This window comes from Crinia signifera, chromosome 1 (assembly GCF_055691185.1).
Source record: "Crinia signifera chromosome 1, ASM5569118v1, whole genome shotgun sequence".
Lineage (NCBI taxonomy): Eukaryota > Metazoa > Chordata > Amphibia > Anura > Myobatrachidae > Crinia > Crinia signifera.
Window position 1 is genome coordinate 277,697,332 of NC_139217.1, and position 10,524 is coordinate 277,707,855.

Here is a 10,524-nt window from a genome sequence, read left to right on the forward strand (position 1 = left end):
GTAGAATTCTAACAAATTGATTAATTTAATTATCTGCCTGACGTACATGCTGTCTTGTACGAAAACAAGGATCTATGCTTTTCTCCCTCTCAGAAGAAGATTCTTCTTTAAAGCCAGTAGTTGATGGGGACACCTGAAGAGTTCATGGGTTTCAGTGACCTTTTACTATGGACCTGCTTCCAGTCAATTCATGTTTTCCTCACAGTCAGACAGCTGTTTATTACTGTGTCTTCCCGCACTCTCTGCAATATTTTCTACTGAGACCTCGAGCAGCTTGTTAGTGGGAACTAAATATTGATTTGGCATCCTGTCGATGCAGAAAGAATGAAAAAATTTCCACCAGAGGCCCCTCAAACATTTTCATATCGACATTTTCTGGGCAGAGTGGAAAGCTGCATAGAGGATGACAAGGCCGAGACTAGTTGAAATCCCGGAGGGTTCAGTTGAGACTGCTGCTGTGACCTGTGTGATACTTTTTCTTCCCTTTCAAGTATCTCTTTTTCTGCACACATCTAGTCAGCTGGGAGGATCCCCTCTTGCAAGTGATCAAGGGCAGTTTATTGGCAGGTGAGAGCCCTGCTTCTCAAGTCATAGATTTGCTTTTGTTTTGACATCATTTACAAGAATTCTTAAAACTTTTCTTCTTTTTAATGTAAGTTTGCTCTGTCTGTGAAATAATCCCACGTAGTGTGAAATCCATTGAAATATTTGATACGTATCCATGATACATGCAGCTCTTGAGAGGGGGAAATGAGGTAGCAGATGCCATGCACTGATCGTAAATCATTATGTTTACAGTGTACACAAGTAGTTTATTTAAAACTTGTACTTTTTTTATTATTATTTAGTTTGCATTTGGCCTTTATATGAGCAGCTTTTCCATGATAGAATTACGTTATTATATTTAGTGCTATTAACCTCACTGTGCTACGTACAGATAGTTAACACTCAGGTACCTGACTTCTGATGTCATACGTTGGTTCATATGCTTTATGCGTTTCACTCTACGCAATCTATTAATCAGGCCGACACTGGCCTTTAGAACAAATTACAATATCTGATTTTTGCATTATTGATTTTTGTATAAAAGATGGTAATGGAATTACACCGTATGTGACCATTTAAATATATTTTTACAGCTGTTATAATGTTGTTGTAAGATCATCTGATCAGTATGAAATATATACATCAAACCTGAACATATAATGCAAAATAATTGAAATGTCAATGGACAGGACTTCAATGCAGCTACTTCTATAGCTTTAAAACAAAGTATTCCATTATGTAATTAATTTGAAATATACTTCATGGAAACAATGAAACTAATATTAGTTTCAAGTAAGAAATCGCAACATATAATATATGAAATGTGCTAGTTTTAGTACCTCCAGAGTGCAAATAATAATCCCCCTTCCATTTACAACAAAATGTTATTGCCTTAAATTGCATTGCCAATATTAGTAGAAATTTGCCTCCTGGCGTGAAGTATACATCCTCTGTAGATGGTGCATTACTCTGGGTTCTATACCTCTGCTAATGATGAGCGTGAGAATGTTGGCTGTTTCACCCAGCCCATTTAATACTGCTATGTAAAATATAGTGTCTTTCTGAGCGAGGTCTATGGAACATAATTGTCCAGTAGTATTGATTTAATTGCCTGCGTTTATTTGTGGACTCCTAATTATTGACTGGAGGTAAATTTAATAGAGCAGTCTTTATGAACACTAGGAAATCACTGCTGTTGCTGTTTAACATAATGAACTGCATCATATCCCTCTAGATCATTTTCAAGCTCATTTTATTCCTCTGTGATGGAATAATAATGTTTTAAAGATACTTAATTTTTTATTTTTTTACAGTCTAGTCTTATAGTTTAGGGTGAAATAAAAAAATAGGGAGTGGGAAGTTACCATTTACTAATCAGTAATTGCTCTTTACAGTTTAACTGCGGGGAGTCTGTAACCTTCAGTGAACCATTAGTTCTTTTATTGTTGCCTTCCATTAAGATTTATTTTGGGGATCACATAATTCTTAAAATGTGAACTCTTTAATTGAAGAGGTTTATTTCTTCTTTAATTAGTATATATAAACATATATTTTATTTTATTTTTATATTTGTTTTGTGTGTTGAGATCTCCATACGCATAACCCACCATTAATATTCAAAATGTGCACTCCTGAATGTGGCTAGATTGGCACACTAGTGAGTAGTTATCAGACAGCCCAGCAGCGAGAGCTAGTGTATGTTAACCATTGCCTGTATGATAAAGGCAATGGAAGTGATCCTGTGTTAGGTTACACTATAAATATATTTATCACATCTTCATTTCTGTCTTCCACAGTAATCACTATACTGTAGCATGAGTTCATCTTTTGCACTTCTAACTCATTTCACATTATCTGTTTAGATGTGTTAACCTACATAGATATCTTAAATATATGTAAATATCATGTACACATTAAAACATTAATATAAACCTGTAACACAAAATAGAAATTAGCGGCTTGTAATCCGAGTGCTGCCTTCGTTTGTCAGTTGTGATTGCATACAAATGTATTGATGGCATTTATAAATGCAAATCTGTATCACATTTCATCTGCCTGGTCTTGACCTGGTAGTAATGACATTGGTTCTAACAACAGTGCAGTTCTTTATATAAAAGAGATAAACTGATGTGTTGCTTGTCGCAAGCAAGTAATTATACTATGAATAAGCACTAAGAAATATATTACTTTATGTGGCCTTGTGCATTAACATTGCAAGGTAATTTAGGACAGAAAATACAGTCAGTGATAATATTCAGCTATAAAACCTAACAATTCTTTGGTATAGAAGAATAGCATCAATATAATTTTCAATCAAAATCAGAAACACATTTTTAAGGAAGGTTTCAGCTCAAATATGAACAGGCCATTTATTCATACTATTCAAATCATTTTACGTAAAATACAGTGCATGTAGTACAAATAGTTTTGGTGGATTATAACTTGTATCCAGTATATTTTAAGATATATTCCATATGTCAAGCTATATCATTTGTAAAGTTCATTATGGCTAATTATTTGACTAGTTATGTGCATACGTTAAGCTCCTTAGTCAGCTTATATTATGGATATAGCATTAAAAACTATAGAACACATTTCTGAAAAGGCTATTACGGGAAAAGTCTAAGTTTAGTTGATCACTTTATTTAGGTATAGTGTATACAGATATCATGCTCAAAACAGTTGATTCATTGCTTAAAGGAAAGGTAACGTTCTCAAGAACATACACAATAATTAAGCTGTTTGGCCTCCAGTTAGATGAAAATAAGCGATAGGACAAATACTTTTAGAATCATTTAGAATTACAAAGATTCAAAATTGTCAAAATAAATACATTTAAGATGGGAATGTATGTGATGTAGAGACAAATTACTTTTCAGGTTTTTTTTTAGATTTTATTTGATTCTCACCTGTGTTAATATGAGTATATGGACGGATGTGAGTGGAAAGGTGTATGGTGCCTAAGTAGAACATCATAGATTTACATTGGCAAAATGTCGACATGCTAAAAGTTGACATGACCAAAGGTCAGCATGAAAAGGTAGACATGAGGCTTTTTGTGTGTCAATGTGAATACATGTCAACATAGACCCCCATTTCGTGTAGCGCGTACTCTTGCAAGGCTTGCTCACCACATCAATCCTATAAAGTGCGGATATAAAAAGTCTATACACCCTTACTGAAATTGCTGTTTTTTGTGGGATAAAGTCTAAAACCTAAATCATGTTAGAAATTTTTCAGTTAAAGTAAAAGAAAAAAAATATGGATAATAATGGGAAAAATAAGTGAAATATTGCAATACCCTGGTTGCTTAATTGTACATATTTATTTCTTATGGAACTGTATCTGTGAATTGACAAATTATAGTCAAATTCAAGGTCAGAGGTTCTTAACATACTGTCTAACTGCCAGTATTGATTGTAATTAACCCTACATATCATCTGCTCCTGTAGGATAACCTAGCAGTTTTCTTCTTTCTACGATATTGTCTGGTTTAAGGTGCCATGTGCTTACGTCATATAAGGGAGTGTAATTATTAACATTGATGTTAACCTTTAGATAGCAAAAGCATAATTGGACTTCACAATTATAGTTGAACAAAAATGGGCACATACTGTAATAGAGTGTTTCAGAATGGCATTTGTGTTCAATTTTGTTTACTATTACATTTTTACAGTAGGTCGTTATTCTGCCAGCATCACATTTGACACATGCACTGTGCTAGAAGCTTAGACTTGTTCTCTTCAGACTTGTCTCCTGCTGCATCCTAGATGCATTGCGTTGCCACTAAGACACGTTTGTGGCAAAAAAATATGGGCAGAGCTACAAAAGTCTTAGAAGAGATGGTGGGCCAAGAGGGTTTGGCGTGACTGCAGCAAATATGTACCATGTATCTTTGGTGTTCTGGTGAAAAGCTAATTTTTGTTGGAGTTAGGGCTTTTCTTTCTGTTCTACATAGTCCCTTTACAATTTGGGACAGATTAAATTTAATGTGGACTTTGGACTTTGGACTTTTTTATGTAAAAAAAATATTGAAAATCCTATATAATAAAAGCCTAACACTGCTCCTCTATGGAGGGAATTCAAGTGTTCTACGGGCCAGTTGCCACATATGGGGACAAATGTGTCCCGATATACTATTGCTGTATTTGCGCCAAACAGCCCATCTGGGTGCGTAGGGTTCTTTGCGACTCTGCTAGCACCAGATTTTTTATTTAATTTTACCCAGAAATAAATTGTCATCACAATGGCAGGTATTCAATGCTGTTTGCGAGTGGTGACAGCGAGCAGGGCTTCCTGCTCGCTGTCACCACTCACCCTGACAGCATTCAACACAGCCTCCGCATCCGCCAATTCCCCCTCGCTCCGTTTTTTGAGCAAGGGGGAATTGGTGGATGCGGCTCCAGAAGCAGCGAGTCCCAAGCTACACATTCTGCTATACCTGTTCCTCTAGTCTGTCAGCTTTGGGTTTTTTAACCACTAAATGATCCATTTCAAAATTTCAGTTAATAAACAATGAAAATATCTGCTATTTATACTCCTTTTATACCCACCGTGGGACCCGGCATTTCACCCCAGCAAGCGATCAGCATTGAACACAGGGCTAATGGCTGGTGTAAAAGGGCTATAAATAGCACATATTTTCATTGTTTATTGACTGAAATTTTGAAATGGATCTTTTAGTGGTTAAAAAACCCAAAGCTGATTGAGACTAGAGGAGCAGGTGTAGCAGAATGTGTAGACTCGTGAACTGTTCAATGCAATGCAATAGCTAGTACTGGGAGATGTTCAGGACCCGCCTCCAGTGACGTCACCTGCCCAGCATTGTGGTGTGTGAGGTCACTAGTGTAATAGGGGTCACAAACGGTGTTGAGGGTAGTTCAATGGCACTTACCTGAAAATAAAACCTGTGTTCGCCGAAAACACATTGACATTGGATTTGGGATAAGTTTATGTGTTTTCCCAGCCACAATCGAGCAGGAAAACAAAATACCCTTTAGTGCCAACTTTCGGGACTAATTAGCTAGCCCCTGGCTATCCAATTCCCCCACATACAGTAGCTCTTTCTCAAAGTGTATAGTAATACTTTACTGGACTTAATAGTACAAGTATAACTTCATTCTGTAGAATTTACAGGTGTCGATTATAATATTGACAGTTATTAGGTCAACCCAATCTCGAAATAGTTTTTTGGCTTTAGGAATGGATTTACATAATTTTGCTTTTTTTCTATAGACGCGTCCTTAATGTTAAACACTGATAGTTCTGGGCATATAAAATACATTTTCTCAAATGGTTTTAAGTAAGCATATCTAAAACAAACCATGTAAGACTGCAGATTCCCTTATCCACTACCACCACCTTCTGGTAAATGAGCAAATAGCATTTCATTTCATTTAAAGGCATACTTGACATGTTCTTACTAAAATTTTGAGTTGCTACAGATGCAATAAATACTGTAAAGGACAAAGGTTTACATTTGTTTTCCTTTCAAACCTCCAAGTGTTATCCTTAGCTATAAATTAAGTATGATGCACCGTTTGAGCTGTGTGTATGTATGTATATATATATATATATATATATATTATATTATATTATATTTATAATGAAATTACAATAAGCCATTTCAGATAAATTATTGGAACTTACAATTTAGGGCATGGATGTTGGATTTAGAAAGTGATGTAGCTATGAGGCTCAAGCGTCTAGAGATTTCTAGTCAAAATGAGCGTCTAGAGATTTCTAGTCAAAATGAGGTTGAGACAGAATTGCTTGCAATTTTCTGCCAAAATTGTTGTCGCTGATGAAAATTGTACACTGAGCAATATGGTCGCTGAGCAATATATTGCTAAGAGATATTAAGCCAAAATTGCTCAGTGACCATATTGCACCATGTGTAAACACCTTTAAGCTGGCCATACATCAGGACAACCTGCGTATGACCGGCTCATATGCCAGTCAAAATTGGACGATTGGATCCAATCTCTTTCTGGTTTACCTTACGAAAGCAAAATGGAATATATACAATGACAAAGAGACAAAAGAACTGCAGTGATCTTAGGCCATTATACACTGATACTAAAGCAAAAAAACAATGATATGGAAAATTTAAGGGGAAATTGTGTTTATTCCAGGATATACTGCTGTGCACAAAAAGGTGCACCTAAAGAAGTTATGGTGAGCTCACCATACTCGGCCCTCATCACCTTCCTCTAACTCCTTCAAATACCATCCTCATTCCTTATTACCGTATTTATTATTTTGTTAACAGTTTCTTATATAGCGCACACAAATTCCTCAGCGCTTTACAGAGAATAGTTATGAGCAAAAACACATAACGAATTACATCACAAGACAGTTTAGGACAAGTACATGGTTAAGGATAGTTGCATCAGGGGACAGGACACTGAAGTAATTATCAGGGTGGCAGAGGTTTATATATTCTAAGAAAGGCACATGAGGATAGCGGGCCCTGCTCGTGAGAGCTTACATTCTAAAGGGGAGGGTTAGACAGACAGGGGTGACACAGAAGGGGTAGAAGTGAGTATAAACAGAAGGTTTGGATGAGAGATGGTTGGGTTTTATGCAGGAGGGTGGGAAGAGGTCAGCTTAGTCTTTGATATTTTAAGTCTAAAAAAGCGCTGGGTCATCCAAGAGTAGACAGCAGAGAGACAGTTGGAGAAATGAGTGAGGATAGAGGGAGAGAGATCAGGAGAGGAGAGGTAGATTTCAGTATTATCAGCATAGATGTGATAATGGAAGTCGAGTGAGCAAATAAGCTCACCCAGAGAAGACCTGTAGATATAGAGTCCCCTCAATTCCTTCTTCAGCCCCTGCCGCAGTCTGCCTGCTCTGCACCTGCCTGCCAGGTAGGAGTGGGGGTGTTATGGGTTGCCTGCTCTGCATTTAGCTGCTTGGTGGGGGGTGTCTTGGGCAGCTAGGGCCAGCAACAAACACTGGTGTTTGTTTTTTGCTTGTTTTTTTGCTTACTTGCACCAATCTTGATGTGCGGCCAGCAACCGGCATGTAGAAATTACAGTTAGATGCTGCAGCTTATATTTTGTATGCCCATCTGAACCTTGGGGCCACATTGAACCTCAGACAATGGCCGGGTATACCCTGTATATATACCTGTTACTGGGCATGGGCTGTGCTCTGCTGCTGCCCAGCGTGTGAGGAGGAGGATGCAGCGAGCTTCCTGCTCTGCAGCCACAGGGTTGTAAGGGGGATGCCGTAAGACTCCAGCTCTGAAGTCACAGGGTGAGATGCACCCCATCACTCCTGGTCACAGTGATGCCATTGAGGTTAAGAAAAAAAGTGCAGTGCTTATAGTGCTGGTATACCATACTGTTATATTCCATCACACTTCAAGCACTGCTCTTTACAGAAAAAATATAACCCACCCAGTCTAAATCTCTCTTAACATGATACTTGCTGGGCAGAATGATTTTGCCCATTTACTTTATTTTTTTGCATTGCTTCCAAACATGAATCAGACCTTTATTGCACAATTTGTGAATTAAGAAATTCCTGAAAAAAAGTAAAGAGGCAAGAGACAAATGTCATACAGCATATGAGTGACTCGCACCACGCATCATTATTATAATCTGCTACTTTATGCCAATTAATTTGAGACAGAAAATAGTAAACCCGATAGCATACACACCTGTCTGATGATGAAATACCTGAGCATGCTCAGATGCCACACTGCATATGTGCAGATATCGTTCTGCAAGATTGCTTGTAGTGCACCAATGCTTCTACATGATTGACACCACTTAACACAACTATAATTACTAAAAAACCCTTCATCTTTTTCTTTATTGCATCATATAAAAAACCAGCAACTTATACAGATTTATCCTTACAAAGTGCCTCCCAGCATAGCCACTAAGTACAAAGCTCTTAGTACACTATTAGTGAAGCAAGATGCAAAACTTGGGAAAATGTATTCACACGGGGATCACTACATGTGGTGGAGCATGTAAATTGTGTGCCACGTAGCACAGAAAGTATAGGTATAAGAGAACACATCTGTAATAGGACCAAGCGCCTGATTCAGACCTGATCGCTGGGTTGCGAATGTTCGGAGCTCAGCGATTAAGTAAACGCTGCCGTCCTGCATGCAGTAATTCCCGCCCCATGGCTGCAAATTTTTTGATTAATTTCCCTCTGTGCATAGCGGCGAACTCACAGCCCTGCGATTAGGGCTCGATCGGGCCCCAAGTGCACAAGCATAAAATCTAAAGGGAGACACTTTGTTAATCCTGAGTGCAATAAAATCATTTATTTGTGAATTTCTTGTATATGATTGGAACCTTATATTGATCATTTAGCTGAAGATATATGTCTGTAATGTTAGTATCGCTAATTTACATCATTCAAATGGTCCCCAAACCAAGACTTCAATACAGTTTTTGTATTTGTTGTACTTTTGCACTTCGATTATATTTAACACACAATGGTGCAGATGTATTAAGCCTGGAGAAGAGATAAAGTGGAGATATGGTAAAAGGAGATAAAGCACCAGCCAATCAACTCCCAACCGTCATATCTCAAACACAGTTCATTGGCTGGTGCTTTATCTCCTTTTACCTTATCTCCACTTTATCTCTGCTCCAGGCTTAATACACCTGCCCCACTATTAGTTGTTCTAACCTAAACGATTGCTGGATGAGAGAAAACAATGCTGACAAGTAGCTAGAAAAACAAAGATTTAATACTGCATGCATTTAAGCTTAAGCACAGTCCAAATTCAATAACCACTTTTTTGCTATTTTTCAGCTCCCTTTTGCATCTTGCCTAATAGAAGCTTTGAGGAGCAAGCTCTGTGAGAATAAGAGACTGGTAGAAGAATATGCGATGCTGAAGGCGAGAGATTCCAGGTGAATGACACATGGATCCAAGTCCTCTATGAAAAATAAATGATGACATAAAATACAAACTCTATTCATTTAATTTGTTACGTTGCATGAACCTGATTCCACTTTGTAAAGAAAAGGTTTCAATTATTTTTGTAAACCGCATAATTATCACAGTTCTGAAATGTCTATTTTATAATGTATTTATATTTATGATTTTTTTTCTTTTTTACTGTCAGATATACAAAGAAATAATAAAATAAATGACAACATATATGCATTTGGTCATTATTTTTTAACAAGACATGCTGTTAATGCCAAAGGGTTCAGAAATGATGAAGAACCAGTTGCGATACTGTGGCTTTTAATTTGCTCAAAGTTTACATTGTTTGGGAATGTAATACAGTCAGCATCCCAGCGGACGGGATGATGGGTAGTCATTTAGGATAGGACCGAATACATTCAAGAGGTACTTAGACAGCTGAACGCTATCAATCTTTATTGTAAATTAAGCAAGGATCCATCAATTCAATCCACTTTAGAATTTAAAACTTTATTAGATCAAGCATTAGTCAATATTATTTTACCAAAGATGAACACTGTTTTCTTTATATTGACCACCCTATTACTCCTGTCTATTATCACCTCCCTAAAATTCACTCACTTCCGGTACGGGGCACCCTATAATTTCAAGTGTTATCCCTCATGTCTAACTTATTCCATTATGTTGACACTTATTTACAACCTTGGGTGTCCGCAACGAGATCTCACATTCAGGAAACTACCCACTTCTTAAATTTAATCAGACAGGTACATTGGAAAGAATCTTATGCTTTCCTCACCTTGAAAGTACAGAGCTTTTACTCCAACATCCACATGGGTTGGGCATGAAAGTGATAGAGAAACCATGGATGCTTGATGGAGAGCTCGGTGTGGCGCATATTATGTTTCTGCTAGATTATATTTCCTTTATTCTTATACACATGTATTTCCTCTATTCTGAACAGAATGCTAAATCAACCTGTACATGGGAGAGGTTGAAGACTTCATTATGTGTGGTAACGACTTTGGCACACATCTGGTCTTCTATGGCGGGTATATAGACAATCTTTTTATT

General features: G+C 37.3%; 1 protein-coding gene across 1 annotated transcript in view; it reads left to right on the forward strand.

The window, feature by feature from the left end:
- The window catches only part of CNTLN (centlein), a 309,550-nt gene extending 299,877 nt beyond the window's left edge, over positions 1-9,673 (forward strand). Inside the window, exon 27 of the mRNA XM_083184414.1 lies at positions 9,331-9,673. Coding sequence (XP_083040540.1) covers positions 9,331-9,435 — 105 coding nt within the window. The 3' untranslated portion in view covers positions 9,436-9,673. The remainder of the gene's footprint in view (positions 1-9,330) is intronic.
- The last annotated feature ends 851 nt before the right edge of the window (positions 9,674-10,524 follow it).